The sequence below is a fragment of the Pseudonaja textilis genome, chromosome 5 (assembly GCF_049901715.1).
Source record: "Pseudonaja textilis isolate UNSWEBS1 chromosome 5, rPseTex1.2, whole genome shotgun sequence".
Lineage (NCBI taxonomy): Eukaryota > Metazoa > Chordata > Lepidosauria > Squamata > Elapidae > Pseudonaja > Pseudonaja textilis.
The window spans coordinates 22,006,579-22,026,877 of NC_141994.1; the positions used below are offsets into that span (position 1 = coordinate 22,006,579).

The 20,299-nt window shown below is 42.8% G+C and overlaps 1 protein-coding gene across 1 annotated transcript in view; it reads right to left on the bottom strand.

Annotated features, from left to right (window-relative positions):
* FBXL13 (F-box and leucine rich repeat protein 13) overlaps nt 1–20,299 on the bottom strand; it is a 72,018-nt gene that overhangs the window by 42,350 nt on the left and 9,369 nt on the right. Inside the window, exons 4-9 of the mRNA XM_026726699.2 lie at nt 19,940–20,007; nt 18,041–18,195; nt 11,107–11,216; nt 7,004–7,186; nt 5,459–5,554; nt 3,969–4,104 (exon numbers count right to left, since the gene is read on the bottom strand). Of these exons, the coding sequence (XP_026582484.1) occupies nt 3,969–4,104; nt 5,459–5,554; nt 7,004–7,186; nt 11,107–11,216; nt 18,041–18,195; nt 19,940–20,007 (748 nt within the window). The remainder of the gene's footprint in view (nt 1–3,968; nt 4,105–5,458; nt 5,555–7,003; nt 7,187–11,106; nt 11,217–18,040; nt 18,196–19,939; nt 20,008–20,299) is intronic.

Sequence of the window (20,299 nt, forward strand, 5' to 3'; positions counted from 1 at the left end):
TATGGCCGGTTCAGCAAATCCCAACCCTGGCTGGCCCTGCCCACCCTGCCCCACCCCACCTCTCCCAGGAGTCCCCAGGTAAGTACAAGGACCACACAGAGGCTCAGGAAGGGTGAAAAATGGGCCTCCAGAGAGCCTCCGGAGCCCAGGGAGGCTGTTTTTGCCCTCCTGGAGGAAAGCCTCTGGAGCCCCAGGAGGGCGAAAACTCGGCCACGCCCACGCCCACCCAGCAACACCGGCAGAGAACTGGTTGCTAAAATTTTGGGAGCCCACCCCTGAGTCTTTCCAAACATAGTGTGTAATGACCTGGGGCGTGACATAAAAATTACCAAGTCACCAAAATAGAAGAAAGTCCCTTGAATGCCTCCAACTTGGCCCCAATGTGCAATTATCCTCGGTTGGATATCAAACTCTTAAAGAAAACAGTTCACGGAGGGAGTAAATGCAGTCCGCACCCAAAGTAAAGTTAATGTGAAATCAAAAACCCAACACAAACCACACTGAAGGAATTAATACAGCAGGCAAGGATGATCAATTGCAGACTTCTATCAGATAACGCAGCCACCAGAGGTGGGAGTAAGCCAAAACACAGATAAGCTTCGACAAGAGCTCCACGTTTTGCTCCCAGCACTGGCCCATGCGCAGTTTGTCCTTTTAACCAGTCCTCCCAGCTGCAGCCCATGAAGGGGATCAGGGCCCCTTCCTCCCCGTAGACCATGCCACTCACGTTTCTCCCTTATCCACTCCTCTCTGCATGCCCTAGGATGAAGAGGGGATGGGCCTGGGTCTTCCTCTGAATGCCCATCTGGTCTGTCCCCTTCCCCAGTTTCCTCCACAAGCACTAGAGCTACACTCCCACTCCTTGTCGGCTGTTCCTCCTCTCCCTCGGAATCAGACTCCAACAGGGGCATGACATAATGTATGTTTTCCCAGTACAGGTAGTCCTCGACCTACGACAGTTCATTTAGTGACCATTCAACGTGGTGGCTCAGTTACAAAAAGAAGAAAAATAATATAAAATAGTATTTGTCTGAACATCAATGGATGAAATATCAATGGATCTTACTGTAAAAAAATCTTGAAAGTTCTTTGAAAGGTCTATATTGCCATAACTTCCCATATGTCAGGCACCAAAGATCAAAACCACACGGGAAGGTCCAATTAAACTGATGTACTTGCAGGTAGTCCTCAATTTATGATAAGTGAGCCCAACATTTCTGTTGCTAAGCGAGACATTTGTTAAGTGAGTTTTGCCTCATTTTATGACCTTCCCTGTCACAAGAAATGCCTAGCTCCACTTCTTAGTCTCTGAGGCGTCCTTGGTACTCCTCTGCGCTTGCTTTCTTGAACCAAACTACGTAACATCATCACTTCTAGAATCTGATGATGTTACCTAGTTTGGTAATGAAACGATTGCAAGAAAGCAACCAAGCTCAGAGAGCAACCGAGGACCTTACTGTTCAACCCTGAGCTACCAATATTCCTTGCCTTTCCCTAGGCACAAGGGAGCCTCCTCTACAAACTCACATTAAGCTTCATTGCTTCACACAATGTTAAATCTTTTCACATGAACACCAGAACTACCAGTGCTGTCCATAGACGCAGCGATCCAGATTTTACAAATTGGCCGGGGTTGCTTTCTCAAAAACCAGCCAATTTCCCCGCCCCACTCCAATTCATGCAAAATCTATGAGTAATTTGAGATTTGTTCCAACACATTCAGACTGACCCATTTAATCACAGATCCTCAGGAGACTAATAGCAAAGCCTAGACGAGAGCCGATGCTCACATAACCATCAACCCCACCCTGTGTGTATGTTGTGCACTGCCTCCCAAATGCCAGAGGTTCTTCAGAAGTCTTGGGCACGGCTTACTAGGGAATTGTAACAAGCAGAAATTAATCCCCAGCTCTGGTATACTGGGTTTAGCACCGTTATAAACACGTTTTGATCTCCTGATGATTGACACCTCCGTCTTTGCACCAGAGGTGGTATTCAGCAGGTTCTAACCAGTTCTGGAGAACCAGTAGCGGAAATTTTGAGTAGCTTGGAGAACCAGCAAATACCACCTCTGACTGGCCCTGCCCGCATCTATTTTCTGCCTCCTGAGTCCCAGCTGTTTGGCTGGGTCTTCTTTGGTTGCCCTGCACAGGAGAACGGAGCTGGAAAGCAGGTTAGTGGGGTGGGGAGGAAAGGGGATTTTGCAGTAACCCTCCTCCTGGAGTGGGGAGGGAATGGAGAGTTCACAGTATCCTTCCCCTGCCACGCCCACCCAGCCACACCCACTAAACCAAGCCCACAGAACTGATGGTAAAAAATTGTCTGAATCCCACCACTTTGCAAGCAAAGTCAGGAAGCAACTTATCATACTTGGAAGAAGAGAACTCGGGGAGTGGATGATTTAGATGTGGATGATTTAGTAAGGAGGATCACGCAGCAGTAACCGTGTGTTTTGGAAACACGGTGAAGTTCAGTCCATGGATTGAAAAGAGGCAGCACAGGACCAAGGATCAAGCAAAAGATGTAGTGAGGCTCCAAGCAAGGCTTTCGTTTTGGTCGCCACGATATAAAGGAAATGTTGAGACTCTAAAAAAGAGGATTAGGGGACTGGAGGATAAAACATTCGAAGAGCGGTTGCTGGAGTTGGGTAGGTCTAATCTGATGAAAAGAAAGACTAGGGTTGACATTATAGCAGCCTTCCAAGATCTCAGGGGCTACCCCAAAGAAGAAGGAGTCAATCTATGCACCTGGGGGCAGGACAAGAAGAAATGGGTGGAAACTAATCAAGGAGAGAAGCAACTTAGAACTAAGGAGAAATTTCCTGACAGTGAATCAGTGGAACAACTTGCCTCCAGAAGTTGTGAATGCTCCAACACTGGAGGTTTTAAGAAGGGATTGGTTTTTTAAGAAGAGTTTTCTGAAAGGGTATATATGGTCTCATGCTTGTCCCAATCTCTTTTTCAACTTCCTTGGAATGAGCATGGGGTTGGACTAGAAGACCTCCAAAGTCCGTTCCAACTCTATTATTCTGTGGTCTGCAAGAAGTGCAGCAAAGGAGGACTTACTGTTTCTCTTTACAGCATGTAACGTAAGCTGGTAAGGAATTTAGTGGGCAAAGATCATTCTTAACTTTTAGGAGAGCCAAGGAATGCCCAGAGATTGGGAAGAGAGCAAAAAGTAGACAAAGCTGTGTTGGAGAAATGAGTAGGTCCTTTTTCGGTTATTTTGAAAGACAAACATGCTTATTTTAGGATTTACAACAAAGCTTTCATCTGCTTCCCATCATAAAATGAACTATCCCTTCAGCAGTTGAAATCAGAGTGGTCTTTGGAGCTACGAAAAGGGACCCAGAGGCCACAGGCGCTTCACCTTTGTTGTAAACATATCAGCCTGAATTGGGTATCTGGAACCAATCTGCTTTCTCCAGTCCTTAGAAGTTTGGCATTGATTTGTTTCATTTGCAAACTCAAAGCAAGTTACTTCATATGGTTATAAGTCATTTGTCTGTTCCTTAATAATAGGAGGGAGGGAGGGAGGGAGGGAGGGAGGGAGGAAGGAAGGAAGGAAGGAAGGAAGGAAGGAAGGAAGGAAGGAAGGAAGGAAGGAAGGAAGGAGAAAGACAGGAATATGAAAAAGGAGAGGGAGGGAGGAAAAGGAAAGAAAGGAATATGAAAGAAGGAAGGAAAGGGAAAATAAAGGAATATGAAAAGAGGAAGGTAAGAGGGAAGGAGGGAGGAGGGGGAAGGAAAAAGAAAAGAATATGAAAGAAGGACGGAAGGAAGGGGAATATAAAGGAATATGAAAAGAGGAAGGGAGGAAGGAGGGAGGGAGAAAGAAGAAGGAATAAGAAAAGAGGAAGGAAGGAAGGAAGGAAGGAGGGAGGGAGGGAGGGAGGGAGGGAGGAAGGGAGGAAGGAAGGAAGGAAGGAAGGAAGGAAGGAAGGAAGGAAGATAACATAAAATACTCACCTATACATTTAAAAGCAAGCCAGTGTAATGTAGCACACCCATGAAGGCTCAGCTGCACCACATTAGTGTGCCACTTCCTCAAAATGTGTTGTGCCACACTATCGTTTATAACGTCCTTCACTTCGGAAAAATCAATCTAAAAAAATAAAATATGCTGCTTGTAGGAATTACAAAAAGATGACAACATTTCACCTACGACACGGTCCTTAAGGTTAAGAACGTTGCCTGAAAAAAACACTTCTAGCAGTTAAACCAATTGGAATTGTTTCTTAAATAACAGACACTCCTCATTTAGCAACCGTAGGCGAATACAATGGTAGTAAACAGTAATAATATATTTTTAAAAAATGTGTGCATTTATGATGAAATTTCACATTTACAAATGTCACAGGGCCCCCGAGGTCATATGATCAAAATTTGGGCACTTGGTAACCAGCAGGTCTTTCAGTGGTGGTATTCTACCGGTTTAGCCCGGTGCTGCCAAGCCAGTAGCGCCGAGGAGCAGCGGAGACCAAACCGGTTCTCTCCAACGCTCTGCTGTTGGGTCCACCTGCCCAGCCGGGCTCCCATACTAATCTCTATGTTTTCCTTTTGAAGCAGATTCGCTGAGCAAGCACAGCAGAAGGGATTTTCATAAAATTGAGCGCAGCAACAACTCAACAATACCTCATTTATCCATGGACGTTCCAATTCCAATTCTGCTTGCAAGTAGAGGACCTAATCATACTACATGTCTAGGACTGTCATGCCCCTGTTGGAATCTAATTCCGAGAGGCCGAGCAGCTCACAGGGAGTGAGTGTGTGGCTCTGTTGGCTGTGGAAGAAACTGGAGAAGGGCAACGTCCGGCTGGGCAGAGCAGGAAAGATGTAGAACAAGGCAGAGGGAATTCAGAGGAAGATCCAGGCCCACCCCCTCTTCATCCTAGGACACGCAGGAGGAACGGAGAAGGGAGCAATGTGAGTTACCTGTTTACAGGGGAGGAAAGGGCCCTGATCCCCTTTATTAGCTGCAGCTGGGAACACAGTGTTTAAAAAGGAAGTTGCGCACTGCAACTCGTGGGAAGCACATTGTGAGTTATCTTTTATGGTCGAGGCTTATCTGGGTTCCTGGCGTCTTCCCAACTGTATGTGTTTTGTTGGCTTTTGAAGTCTGCAATTCCTTTTCCTGCCCTGTCCAGTTAATTGCTGCAGCGTGGTTTGTGTGGATTTTTACTTACAGTTTTCGGACTGAATTTCATTCATTTAAAGACTGTTCTTGAGAGAGTTTTTTCTCCAGCCAAAGGTAACTGGACATTGGGGGCAAAGTTGGACGTATTAAAGGGACTTTTCTTACTTATGTGACTGTGTTGTCTTTGTGCCACGCCACAGGTCATCACAAGGACGATATGTCCATTTAAAAAGAATTATTCATTTCTTCAGCTTTCCCCAAATGGATACTTTTTTAAAAAACAAAATATTGTTGACCTTTGGTTTGAAGCAACTCTACTTACACTACTCCATATGCTAACCACTTGTGTCATAGCCTTCCAGGTTTGGCAAACCTGAGCACACCTAGCCAGGTCCACTATGTTTAAATACCGGAAAACCTAAATTCAAAACAAAGAAGAATGTTAACGTGCAAAGGATTAAACAATATTCGTCTCTAAAACAGCCGGTATCTTCAAATGTAATATTTAATAAAAATAGTAGTTTTCCACAGGACTGTTTAAAAGGTAATTTTACAATTGACTCTTAGGGTGCTATAAAAATATTAGCTGGACCAAAGGTGGTATTCAGCAGATTCTGACCAGTTTGGGAGAACCGGTAGCATACATTTTGAGCAGTTTGGAGAACTGGCAAATACCACTTCTGACTGGCCCCATCCCCATCTATTCTCTGCCTCCCGAGTCCCAGCTGATCGGCTGAGTCTTCTTTGGTTGCCCTGCATAGGAGAATGGAGCTGGAAAGCAGGTTAGTGGGGTAGGGAGAGAATGCGGTTTGCAGTATCCTTCCCCTGCCACGGTCACCAAGCCACGGCCACCAAGGCATGCCACACCCACCAAGTCACGGCCACAGAACCGGTAGTAAAAAATTTTGAATCCCACCACTGAGCTGGACTAATAAAATGAACTATTTTGGTTTTGCTAACAATTATGTTATTGTTAGCAAAAAATCTACTTATTTTTTTAGCTAATGATTCTATACAGGTAGTGCTATAGCCACACTATCTGGAGACGAATGTTACCACTGATTAATTGTTCTAACAATTAGGAAATTTCTCCTTGTTTCTAAGTTACTTCTCTCCTTGGTTAGTTTCCATCCATTGCTTCTTGTCCTGCCCTCAGGTGCTTTGGAGAATAGCTTGACTCCCTCTTCTCTGTGGCAGCCCCTGAGATATTGGAACACTGCTATCATGTCTCCCCTAATCCTTCTTTTCATTAGACTAGACATACCCAATTCCGGCAACTGTCCATCGTATGTTTTAGCCTCCAGTCCCTTAATCATCTTTGTTGCTCTTCTCTGCACTCTTTCCAGAGTCTCTACATTATTTTTTTAACAGTTAGTCCTCAACTTACGACCACAATTCAGCTCAAAATTTATGTTGCTGAGAAGTTTGTAAAGTAGGTTTTGCACTATTTTACGGACTCCTCGCCACATTTGCTAAGTGAGTCCCTACAGTTCTTCAGTTAGTAACACGGTTGTTAAGTGAATTTGGCTTCCCCACGCAATTTGCTCGTCAGAAGAGGAGCTCACTTGATCTCAGACCACGTCAAATGTCATAAAGGTGGGTCAGTTTCAACCATCCGAATGTAAACTCCTGTGACCGTGGGGATGCTGCGATGGTCGTAAGGGTGAAAATCGGTCAGAAGTGATGGTTTTCAGCGCCGTTGTAACTTTGAACAGTCACTAAATGAACTGTTGTAATTCGAGGGCTCTTGTGGCAACCAAAACTGGGAGCAAGATTCCAAGTGTGGTCTTACCAAGGCATTATAAAGTGGTATTAACACTTCACATAATCTTTATAATCTATTATAATAAACGAACAGACAAACAACCTGGGCTAATGGTTGCATTGGCACCTTTGTAACATATTCTCGCCCCGATTTCATGTGGAATGTGGGTAACTCTTCAAGCACATGTTTAGGTATGACGCTCGAGCGACGTCTTTCCGAATGTCGTCTCTCGCGGACCTCTCTCTCTGGTTGAACGAAAAGTAATTCCTCGGATTCCAACACGGGCTGCAAAATATAGATCTATAATCAGGGGTGGGATTCAACCCACCTTCTGCTGCAACCCCTGTGTGTAAAACAGCTGATGGGCGAAGCTGCTGAACTGAAAAACCCAGAAATAAAGCACAGAAATAAAGCGGGTGAATGGGCCCAACAGCTGATCATTGGAACGAACCGGCTCGCTCACAGCTGATCTTCCGAGATACCGGTCGCCCAAACCAGGTCAAACTGGTAGAATCCCACCCATGTATATCAGTGATGGCTAATCTTTTCCACGTTGCGTGCGAAAGGTGCGTGCATGTGCGTGGTCGCTCGTGTGCCTGCACCCAGGATGCAATGTGAGCACAACTCCCCCACCCTCCTGCGCATGCTCCTGTGACCCCAAGTGTGCACCATGTGCCTCTGTGCATGTGCACATGAGCCCTCCACACCGCATGCCTCGGCACTTGCACATGCAACCCTCCTGCACGCCGTATGCCTATTCGCACAAGCACGCACATCTCCCACAGGTGCATCTCCCCCTGCGCATGCGTGGCAGATACCCAACAATCAGCTGGCTGGCGGAGGGCACGCGCACATATGCAGTGGGGCTCTTCCTGGGGACCCCTCACATGCCGGCAGAAGTGGCTCTGTGTGCCACTTCCGCCTCGCGTGCCACAGGTTCACCATCATGGCTGTATATGATATGACCCAAGTATCAGGGTTTTTTTTCACACAAACTGTTGTGCGATCAGTCTGGTTAACCTAATTAAGGGGGGGGAAATGTGTTCAATTAAACACATTAGGGCAGCTACAAATTGCATTTGCACGTTCTTATGATGGTTAATATAATTAATTGTATAATTATACAGGTAGTCCTCGGGAAGTTCATTTGGTGACCGTTGGAACTTACAACAGCACTGAACAAAAGGAACCTATGACCGTTTTTCAGTCTTGCGACCATTGCAGTGTCCCCATGGTCACATGATCAAAATTCAGATGCGTGGCAATTGATTCATACTTATGACCATCGCTGTGTGCCAAGGTCATGGGATCCCCCTTTTGCAATGGTTTGACAAGCAAAGACAATGGGGAAGCCAGATTCACTTAACAACCATGCTGCTAACTTAACAACTGCAGTGATTCGGTTAACAACGGTGGCAAAAGGGGTCATAAAATGGGGCCACACTCACTTAACAAATGCCTTGTTTAATGCCATAAATTTTGGGCTCAATTGTGGTTGTAAGTCAAGGACTACCTGTATCCTCAAAATCAGGTGAGTGCTCAGATTTAAGATTGAGATACGTAACCTGTAGCATAATAATATATAATCATTTTTACAGTAATAAATTGCTTAGGAACAGAAATTTGGGGGCTCAATTCCAGTCTGAACCTGAGGACTCCATGTATGTATGTATGTTATTTTCCCGATTCCAGTTCTCTCATGTCTATATGGAGCAAGGTGGAGAAAGAATTAGAATTGGAAAAATAATAGTTTATTTATATTAACTGAAGTAAGCAGGTTTACATGCTCCCAACACATTTTAGAAAGACCCCGTTCCAATGGCAACCATTTTCCCTGCCATATGTTTGTGGAGATTCTCCATCATCCAGGTCATCGTTGTCTCAAGGTGCCCTTTTTTTTTTCTTCAAAAGACAACCGGAGTGGGGGTTTTCTCCCCTTGAGGAAGAAGAATTTCGAAAACATTTTGCTTCTTATCCAAGAGCCCTCATCAGTTATGATGCTGGGGGATGGGAGGATAGCTACTGAATGCATGTAGTTGTATGGAATGGGGTGGAAGGATAGGTACTGAATGAAATGACAGATACTCTATGGAATGGAAGGATACGTATTGACTCTATGGAATGGAATAGAAGGATAGGTACTGAATGAAAGGACAGATACTCTATGGAATGGAAGGATACGTATTGACTCTATGGAATGGAATAGAAGGATAGATACTGACTGGAAGGATATGTGCTCTAGGGAATGAGATGGAAGAATAGGTATTGACTCTATGGAATGGGATGGAAGGAAAAGTACTGAATGGAAGGATATACACTTCATGGAATGGAGTAGAAGGATAGGTATTGACTCTGGAATGGAATGGAAGGATAGGTACTGAATGGAAGGATTTGTACTCTATGGAATGGGGTGGAAAGATAAGTACTCTATGGAATGAAATGGAAGGATAGGTACTGAATGGAAGGATTTGTACTCTATGGAATGGGGTGGAAAGATAAGTACTCTATGGAATGAAATGGAAGGATAGATACTGACTGGAAGGCTATGTACTCTAGGGAATGAGATGGAAGGATAGGTATTGACTCTATGGAATGGGATGGAAGGAAAAGTACTGAATGGAAGGATAAGTACTCTATGGAATGAAATGGAAGGATAGGTACTGACTGGAAGGATACATTCTCTATGGAATGAAATGTGAAGATAGGTACTGACTCTATGGAATGGGATGGATGGATAGGTACTGACTTTATGGAATGGAACTGAAGGATAGTACTGACTCTATGGTGCTGGGGGATGGAAGGATAGTCAGTACCTATCCTTCTATCCCCCAGCATCATAACTGATAAAGCTTCCTGGGTGAGAAGTGAAACATTTTCTTTTTCTTTCTTAAGGAAAAAACAACAACCCTGCCCAACTGCCTTTTTTCAAAGAAGAAAATAAAGCACCTTTGAGACATTATTTGGAATCCCAAACACGCCCACAAGTAAGCCTGAAAAGTCTGCTTCATTTCACATTAGGGAAAGAGAGAAAATCCTTTCCACAGATCTGTGGGGTGAAAAAGACTTCGTAGCTCCATGCTGTAGAGAAGGGAAAGTAGGATTTTTTGCCGAAACGCTTTCAGAAATACAAAAATAAAATCCCAGAATCGCTGGGCAAAGGAATGCATTTTTTTTTTGAGGAGGAGGAAAGTCAAGGAACACAATGTCATTGCGAAGAATAAAAGCCAAGGAAGGAGAGAGATGATTCATGAAAATGCAGCTGGTTCATAAAGAAGCTTATTATTATTATTATTTAGCATCGAAACCCATGGGGAAAAACAGAAGGAAAATCAGTATAATTTACCACTACCCGAAAACACAATTAAAGGAATTAGTAGTGAATCCTGAGTTGCAGTTCATATAAGGATAACGTCTAATGCTGAGTTAAACAAAGCTATTAAACCTTGGAAGATGATCATTGGAAACCACCCCAGTTCTGAGTCTCTACTTCTTATTGCATTCTACAGGGAGTCCTCGAGTTATGGCCAGAAATGAGTCCAAAATTTCCATGGCTAAGCGGGACAGCCATTAAATGAGTTTTGCTCCATTTTATGACCTTTTATTGCCACAGTTGTTAAGTGAATCACTGAAGTTGTTAAGTGAATCGTGCAACATAAATTGTGGGTTCAATTGTGGTCATAATTCAAGGACTATCTGTACTGCAGGTAGACCTCAACTTACAACAGCTCATTTAGTGATTGCTTGAAGTTACAAGGGCGCTGAAAATAGTGGTGTATGACCATTTTTTGCACTTATGACAGTTGCAGCATTCCTGTGGTGAGGTGATCAAAATTCAGGCACTTGGTGACCAACTCACATTTATGACGCTTTCAATGTTCAGGGTCATGTGACTCATTTTTGTGACCTTCTGACAAACAAAGTCAATGGGGAAACCAGATTCACTTAACAACCATGTTACCAACTTCACAACTGTAGTGATTCACTTAACAACTGTGGCGAGACAGCCTGTAAAATGGAGCAAAATTCTTTTAATAAGTCGCTCAGCAATAGACATTTTGGGCTACGTTGTAGTTGTAACTCAAGGACTATCTCTATTCCATCTAGTTAACCAATTAAACAGCTTAATCAGTAGCGGTTAACTTTAAAAATATCAAATGAAAATAGATTTAAAAATGAAAGCACAACACAAACGAAATTATTCTTACCTCAACCGATTTTTTAGGCTTTTTGCTTAGAGTATTATATTTTCGCCAGGACTTAAACACCACTTTCTTCAAAGCTTTGTTGAAGATTTTTTCTATCTGTTGTGTTGCCCCTAAGGGAAAATAATTTGAGAAACACATGTTGTTGTTGTTTTAAAAAACTGCATTACTGATTCAGATAAAGAAGACGGTGTCAGCTTTGGAAGCCATATCACCATCAGAAGCTTCCACGCTGCCACATTCTTGAGCCTGGGAGGGGGGGATTTCATGGAGCTTATATGGTTAGACATAATAGCATTCTTCTTCTAAGTCAGTGGTGGCTAACCTTTTTGGGCTCCTGTCCCCAAAATTGTGTGGGCGCTTGCATGCGCGCGCTCGTGTGCCAGCACCCAGAAGGCAATGCACGCCCCCCACGTCCCCTATTCAAGCGCGCGCAATCCCCACCTGCCAAGCCATCCCCCACCGCCCCCTTACCTGCACTGTACCTCATAGCTAATTTTCGGCCAGCTTGAGGCCTTTTTCGGCCTCCCAGAGGCTTCAGGAAAGCTTCTGCAGGCCGAAAACTAGCCTTGTTTCATCACTTCTAGTATTTTCGGAAAAAACAGGAAGTGACAAAACAGGGCTAGTTTTCGGCCTGCAAAGTCTGAGGAAGCCTGCAGAAGCCTTCCTCAAGCCTTTGGGAAGCAGAAAAAGGTCTCAAACCCACCAAAAATCAGCTGTGAGGCGCTCACATGTACAGTGAGTTAAGTTTGCCTGCAGCTTGTGTGCCGGCACAAATGGCTCTGTGTGCCACCTGTGGCACATGTGCCATAGGTTCGCCATCATGGTTGTAAGTCAAGGTCATGTTATTTCTGCACCTGGTTGAGGAGACCTCTCAAGTTGGAATGGACGGTGATTGGGGCATGTGATGGAAGGATGGGTACAGGATTTGTAATTTGTTACTTATTGAAGGGAAACCCAGAACTTTCAGACTCGGGATTTCCCAAATGTGCCAGTTTACTACTCTAATAAAAGGAAACTTTGAGAACATGTCTGTCTCAGAGTTATTTATATTGGAGTTGAGGTTTTCTGGAACGCTGACAGATGGTTTAATAAGTCAATGTATTGGTCTTTTAACTCGATTTCCCCACAAAGATGAATAAAAGGAAATGCTTTTCATTCTAATCTGACTTTGTTCAATCAAAAGGTAAAACTGTAGTTCACCCAAGCTTTTGTTAACTAAGGTGAGCCAAATTTTAAAGGAGTTTTACAAACATAAGAAGATATTAGATATAAAAACAGACAATAGTGATATATGTTATTTCCAGATATTCTAATATTAATTTGGCTTTTAAAAGGAGCCCCTATATCAAAATGGCGCTGATTCAATGATTCAGGCACAATATTATGGGAATCCTTTAAAATGAAGCCTCAACAACCTTGTAAACAGAATAAAATTTCAGTTGTTCCAGCGATAACAAAAGCTGAAATCCTATATACAGACCTACCTAGATACAAGATTCATTACAAGCCGTTATTGAATTAATTCATATTTGTAAAAATTTCTTCAGGTACATTCAAAATGTTCCAATTATTTAAGGAAGATGACAAAAGGTCACAACAGTTCACAGACATGAGGCACCAGGCTAGAAAATGGGAGACTGTGAGTTCCAGTCCCACCTTAGCTATAAAAGCCATCTGGATGAATTTGGGCCAGTCCAGGGGTGGGATTCAAATTTTTTAACAACCGGTTCTGTGGGCATCGCTAGGTGGGTGTGGCTAGGTGGGTGTGGCCATGTGCCTGAGTGGGCGTGGCTTTTTCACCCCCACCCCCATTTTTTTTTGCCTTTTGGGCCTCAAAGATTGCCCCGTTCGCAATTCTTCATGACGTTGAGTGAAGGAGACTTTGAACAGAATGTCAATAAATTGGACGAAGCAGTGAAAGGAATCTTTAGATAGTAAACGTTTATCGCTTTGATGGCAGAAATTCTCAAAATGATTTGCAGATGATACAAAGCTGTGTGGTTTGGCAAACATCCTGAACAACAGCAGCAACATTCAAAACACTTTTGATAAATTAGAACAATGGGCTGAAAATGAGAGAATAAAAAAACATTTTGGAAAGGTCTGCAAATAATAAAATGAAAGAAATTTCATAGCCAAACATGGGGGAGAAACCTGGCTTTATAACAATGTGTGTGAAAAGTATCCTGAATCTGTGGTTGGACAGAAAGGCACTTGAAGCACTGTGGAGACCTAAAGCCAATTTTCATTAGGGATACTACAGAGATGCCCAACCTTGGCAACTTTAAGACCTATGGAATTCAACTCCCAGAATTCCCCAGCCTGCCTTGCTTTCTTGCAGACATTTCATTATCCAAACTAAATAACCAGGGGTGGGATTCTACCGGTTCGGACCAGTTCTATAGAACCGGTTATTATGATTCTGTGCAGTTCAGAGAACTGGCAAATTGTGCCCTTGCCTTCCTGGACCTCAAGGGAAGCTTCCTGGGAGCAAAAACGCCCCCCGGGAGGCTTCCCTGATGGCCCAGGAAGCCAAAAAATGAACTGGGGGTGGGGTGTTTGCTGCAAAAAGAAGCCACACTCATCCAGTCACATGGCCATGCCCACCTAGCTACGCCCACAGAACCGGTTGTTAAAAAAATTGAATTCCACCCCTGTAGGTAACTTCATCAATGCCAACATGGACTGTTGATCCAATGTTAATCTTGGTGTTAATCTATGCTCATCTGGATGCTGGTTGCTGGTACAAAGATGTTTTGGACTTTTTGTTCCCTTTTTGGTTCGTTTATTGTCTCTTTTGCACAGTATATAGACATTGATGTGTCTAATATAAGACCAACAATTAAGTATGTATTACCCCAACCAAGGAACTGCCAAATAAGCTAACAGTAAAAAGCCCAAATAAAGAAACTCCAAGACCGCTCCTATCAACACATGCCACTAGAATGTCAATTAAGAGCAAACCTCACTCCTTGTAGCACTGATGGTGTTACCTAGATTAGTTAATGAAACGTCTGCAAGGAGAAAGCCAAGCACCAAGGGCCCTTCATTTCAACCCTGAGATACAAATCCAACTCAAACTCAAGTTTTAGGCTTCAACAAAACACAATTCTGTTCTTGAATTCATAAACATTTCATTGTTTAAATATTTATAAAGAGGAGTTATGAAACAACATCAATAACAACCATATTTGGTTAAGTGGTATATTATGAATCCAGTCCTCCAATAGAATTGTGTATTTTTTAATTTAAGACAAATCTAGCAAGCAACACAGAGCATATACAAATGCATTTTTCACTTGCTAAAAGAGACTCCTTTTTTAAACTAGTGTTTATTTTCCTGCTATTAAGATGAAAAAATCGTGTTTTTATTTTGACAGTAAATACAATCATGCATTATCCATATGCATATAATTGCAAGCCATACATTATGTTTACAGGTAATCCTCAACCTACAACAGTTCATTTAGTGACCCTTCAAAGTTACAACAGCCCCCTAAAAAAGTGATTTATGGCCGTTTTTCATACTTACAACCATTACAACATCCTCATGGTCATGTGATCAAAATTCAGGTGCTTGGCCACTGACTCATATTTATGACGGACAATTTGCAATGCCCCACAGTCATGTGATCTGGCAAGCCAAGTCAATGGGAAAACCAGATTCACTTGGTTAAGTGAAATAGTTATGTTATAAATTCAACAACTGGCCGTGTTTCACTTAACAGCCATGGCAAGAAAGGTCATAAATGGGGCAAAACTCACTTAATAAATATCTCATTTAGCAACAGAAGTTTTGGACTCAGTTGTGGTCGTATGTCAAGGATTTCCTTGTCCTCCCAATTGGCAGAAAGACTAAATTAGATTTACTTTCATTGGAATGCATCCAGTTTTGGTCCCTACACTATAAAAAAAGATGTTGAGACTCTAGAAAGAATGCAGAGAAGAGCAACCAGGATGATTAGGGGACTGGAGGCTAAAACATACGATGAATAGTTGTGGGAACTGGGCATGGCTAGTCTAGTGAAGAGAAGGACCAGGAGAGACAAGATAGCAGTGTTCCCAATATTTGTGGGGCTGCCACAGAAAGGAGGAGGAGGTCAAGTTATTTTCTAAAGCATGCGTAAGCCAGACAAGGAATAATGGAAGAAGAGATTTAACCTGGAAATAAGGAGAAACTTTCTGACAGTGAGAACAATCAACCAATGGAACAGCTTGCCCTCGGAAGTTGTAGGAGCGCCATCACTTGAGACTTTCAAGAAGAGATTGGACTCCCATTGTCAGAAATGGTGTAGGGTCTCCTGCTTGGGCAAGGGGCTGGACTAGATGACCTACAAGGTCCCTTCCAACTCTGATTATCTGTTTATCTATTATCTGGAATGAAATTCTTGCTTCACCTGTACAGGTGAAACAAACATTCTAATTTCAATATACTTGAATCTGCTGAAGCACTCAACAGTCTAGGAACTGAAACTTCACACAATGCAACTGACCTCTATGGGACTCCCATAGAATTGAAATTCTGTAAAACGTTTTATGATATAGTACAAAATTTCATGAAATATTTCCTTTGGCCATGATGATATGTTTGACTGTGCTATAGCTTGGACTACATTTAAGCAGATATATCTCTGTACGGACCCCTGAATTTTCAACAACTTTCCCAGAATATTAGAAGCTCAACGTTGAAGGCATTGAAGAATCTAATAGACGTAGTCCTCGACTTACTGTCAACCCTGAAGCTGACATGACAGAGGCCATTTTGAGGCTTCAGGGCTGCCACCATTGGAACTAAGGGGTAAGGAGGGGGGAGTAGAGATAGTTGGACTTTGTAGCCAAAACAAAATACTTTCTCTTGAGAACCAAGGACATTTCAGCAGGTGCTTGGAAGGAGGGGACTGAAGTCACCTAGCAACTGGACTGTATCCTGATTGGACCATGTGACTGATTGTTTTGAGAAAGTGAAAAACTTCCACTTTTAATTACCTTTTTTTTTGCACTATAAGACGCTCCAGACAATAAGCCACACCTAGCTTTTGGGGAGCAAAATAGGGGGAAAAAAAATCTGCCTCTGCCTCCCAGCAATTTGCCTCCTTGCAGCAAACAGCAAACAGCCTGGTCAGCTTCAGCACAACCTGATTTAGCATGAGCAGCTGACTGGCGGTTGGATTGGCCTCCCGGAATACTGCCGATCAGCTGTTCCAGGCTGTGGGGATCGCCACCACCCATTGCCGCCATTGCCACCCATCGCCGCCACCTATAGCTGCCTCTGCATGCCCCATTTTTGGCCTCTGCGTACCCCATTTTCGACCTCTGTGTGTCCCATTTTGGGCCAGTTTCAGGTGGCGGGGATTGCCACCGCTGATGCCATCTATAGGCAGTGGTGGCAATCCCTGCCACCTGGAATGGGCTGAAAATAGGATGTGCAGAGGCTTAAAATGGGGCGCACTGAGGCAGAAAATGGGTACACGCGGAGGCGGCGATAGGCGGTAGCAATGGGCGGCGACAGCAACGGCAATCCCTGCAGCCTGGAACAGCTGATCGTCGGTATTCCTGAGGCCGATCCAACCGCCAATCAACTGCTCGTGCTAAATCAGGCTGTGCTGAAGCTGACCAGGCTGTTTGCTGCAAGGAGGCAAATTGCTGGGAGGCGGAGGCTGAAGGGTGGGGTCCCGCAGGTGGGCGGGGCTTCGCCAACATTCACTTATAGAATGCACAGACATTTCCACTCACTTTTGGAGGTGGGGGGGAAATTGCACCATAGTGCAAAGAATACGGTAGGTGAAAACCGCAGGAACGTTTAGGGTCAGTTTTCACCAGCCCGTGCCAATATGGCATATCCAACAAAGCTATTCTTTGAGGAATCTACCTGCCTCAGAGGTTTTTTTTGCTGTGAGTATGTTACTTGGAGCCCTGACACTTAACAACAGTTTGTTTAGTGACTGTTCAAAGTTATAATGGGACTGAACGAAGTAATTTATGACATTTTTTTCCACATTTCTAAAGCAGAATCCCCATGGTCACGTGATCCAAATTCGGACACTTGGCAACTGGTTCCTATTTAGAATGGCTGCAGTGTCCCGGGATCATGTGATCCCCTTTTGTGACCTTCTGACAAGCAAAAGCAATGGGGAAGCCAGGTTCACTTAACAACCGAGTTGCTAACTTAACAGCTGTGGTGATTCACTGAATAACTGTGGCAAGAAAAGTTGTAACATACAGCAAAATTCCCTTAGCACCTGCCCAGTTTAGCAACAGGAATTTTAGGCTCAATAGTGGTCATAAGTCCAGAAATTCCTGTTCTGACCAAGGCTTCCGAGACTGTAATTACTCACACGCTTATTTTAAAAAGAAGTCTTGCCATGCTGGGAATTATTTTCATTCCCAGCCGGTAATGAATTTCAAACAGTCCCTCGAGATAAGCATCTACCTTTCTTTCCTGTGAAGTGCTGCCAATAACAGAAGTGTCAAATAAACTAGAACAAAAACCAACCGAAGTACAAAGAGCTTCAAGGATGACTTGGAACCGATTGAACTACTTTGCTTCCTGCAAAGTTTCGTCATTGAGGTCTGACTTTTATCCCTTATGGGAGGGGCAGTCACCTCCCAGCCTTACTCCTGAATCACCCCCTTTGTTTCAGCTGCTCTCTCCTTCTAGCAGCTCTGTGCACACACACACTGGAAACAGACTCCCCTTGTTCCTCTGCCTTGCTGCTGCCAGACTCTGAAGGCTCCAAAGGCAGCACCCCACTCCCAGATGGTCCTGGCCCCATCTCTGCATCGGATGCAGGACCCTCATCCGAGTCCTCTCCAGACTCCCTGGTGGTCCCCGTTCTTCCCCACTGTCCGATTTGCACCAGCTGCCCGGAACCACAACAGTTCCTGCACCAGAAACCAGTCATCTACTTAATTATTATCCATGTAACATTCTTACGTTTGTGCAATTCTTTCCGGGTGTTCACCCACTCATACCATGTCCTCATTGCTAATTTTAGGAGTCTGCAGTCATAGTAGTGCCTTGCAGTTGCCAATTTTTTCTGTAGTTGTTCTTCAGCTGCTTTCTTGTCTTCACAATATTGGATCCATGTGCTGCAATAGTTAAGCAATGATATATCATGCAGTAAAGTTTGTTCATCTATGTTTTCTTTGAAACATAAAGTTTCAATCATTCACTAAATGAATGATTGTAAGTCAGGGACTACCTATATTCTGTCACAACTAAGAAGAATTGATACTGTGGATTTGTGCTCAATCAACTTTAATCAACCTTGAGAGACAAAGAAGAGGTGTTCCCATCTACATTTGTTTGGAGAAAACTTTGCATCCTGTATTAGATGGCAAATTATCTTCAGGAGACTCACAAAACGTCAAGTTGGTGACCACAATCGTGTGATCAAATTTTTGTTTGAATGGGTACAGAATTTGGATAGCAGTGTCACTTTCTGATCTCCACTGTGGATACTCCTGGTTGTATGCGTGAAAGAGGCCTGGCAGGTTTGTATTGTTTTTAGTGGTGATCTCAATAAACTAATCCTTAAAGAATATTATTCTCCAAAACACCAGAGGACAGGACAAAAAATATTAGGTTGGAAACTAATCAAGGAGAGAAGCAAGCTGTAATTAAGGAGAAACTTCCTAATAGTGAGGACAATTAACCAGTGGAACAGCTTCATCATCATCTTCTTCTTTTAACAACCCCATAGTCCCCTTGCGGGGTGGAGTCTTGGCAACTGAATGGAGCTAGCAGAATGTTTACTGGCCAGATGCCCTTCCTGTCGCCAATGCAGAGTTTTGTTCAGCAGATACATTCTCATTGTGCCCAGAGAGAGAAATATCTGCTTCTACCTAGGATCGAATTCACAGCCTCCTGATTGTGAGGTGAGAACTCCAATTCTAGGCCATCGCACAACTTTTAACCAGTGGAACAGCTTGCCTCCAGAAATTGTGGGCACTCCAACACTGGAGGTTTTTAAGAAGAGACTGGACAGTCACTTATCGAAAATAGTATAGGTTCTCCTGCTTGAGCAGGGGGCTGGACTAGAAGACCTCCAAGGTCCCTTCAAGCTATATTCTATGATTCTATGAATATGGCCTTAGTAGTGATAAATACCTAGAACTCAATATTGATTCTGTTTACAATAGCAACCTGACATGCAAATACATATATATATATAAGTATAAATATTAAAAACAATTGAACACAGTGCGACTTCCTTGGCCATCATTTGGCCATACAAGCTATAGTATAGAGATACACATAACAGTTAATTTTATTTTTCCCTTATGTTATTAGTGCTGTGCTAGCTACATGTTATTTCTATTTACATTTATATACAATTATATACAATTATATACATATTTACAACCGTCTTTTATACTCAGGCATTCGTATCATCTCGTATTTGTCCATTATATTCCATTCTCTTCCATTCTCTTTGGTTTAAAAACTTTTAACTTTCATTCCTATAAAGCGTCTCAACCCTTTTTTTCTTTTTACTTGACTCCATTGATACATTTTACTCCAGACTTCATAATACTCTGTCTCACCCTTATCTTTGATTTCTAAAGTTAGTCTATCCATCTCTGTGCAGACTAATATTTTCCTTATTATTTCACTTTCTGTTAGGGGTATCTTCATTCTTCCAGTTTGGGGCATATACCAATCTCACAGCTATTATTATATGTATCATTAGCTATATTGCTCCTTTACTGTATTATTATTATTATTATTATTATCATTAATAATTCCCAGTAAGAACGTTTCTGGTCTGAACTCTGAAAGTAGAAATATTATTAAGAAATAATAAAGGAAATTATATACATATATACGTACTCAAAGCACTTTCTCTTAAGATTAGTGCTATAGAAGTCCCATGCTCTATCACATAACTCTGTTGTCATCTGAAAAGTAAATACAAAAATAAAGTTACATTAAAATAGGAAAGAAAGAAATAGGAAAGAAAGATGGATAGTCAGGTGCAGATGAAGAAAATAGGACAATATTCTTCATGTCATTTACTGAAAAAACTCTGATGTACACTTTTCAAATGAATTCTAAAGAACCAACAGGGTCAACAATTCTATAATTCTAGATGCCACAAAATTAAATGATTTCTGTTTCCCCATTTTACTTATTTTTCTAGCTCGTATTTCCCTAGAGTGGAATTTTATTCATTTATTTAAACGTACGTAT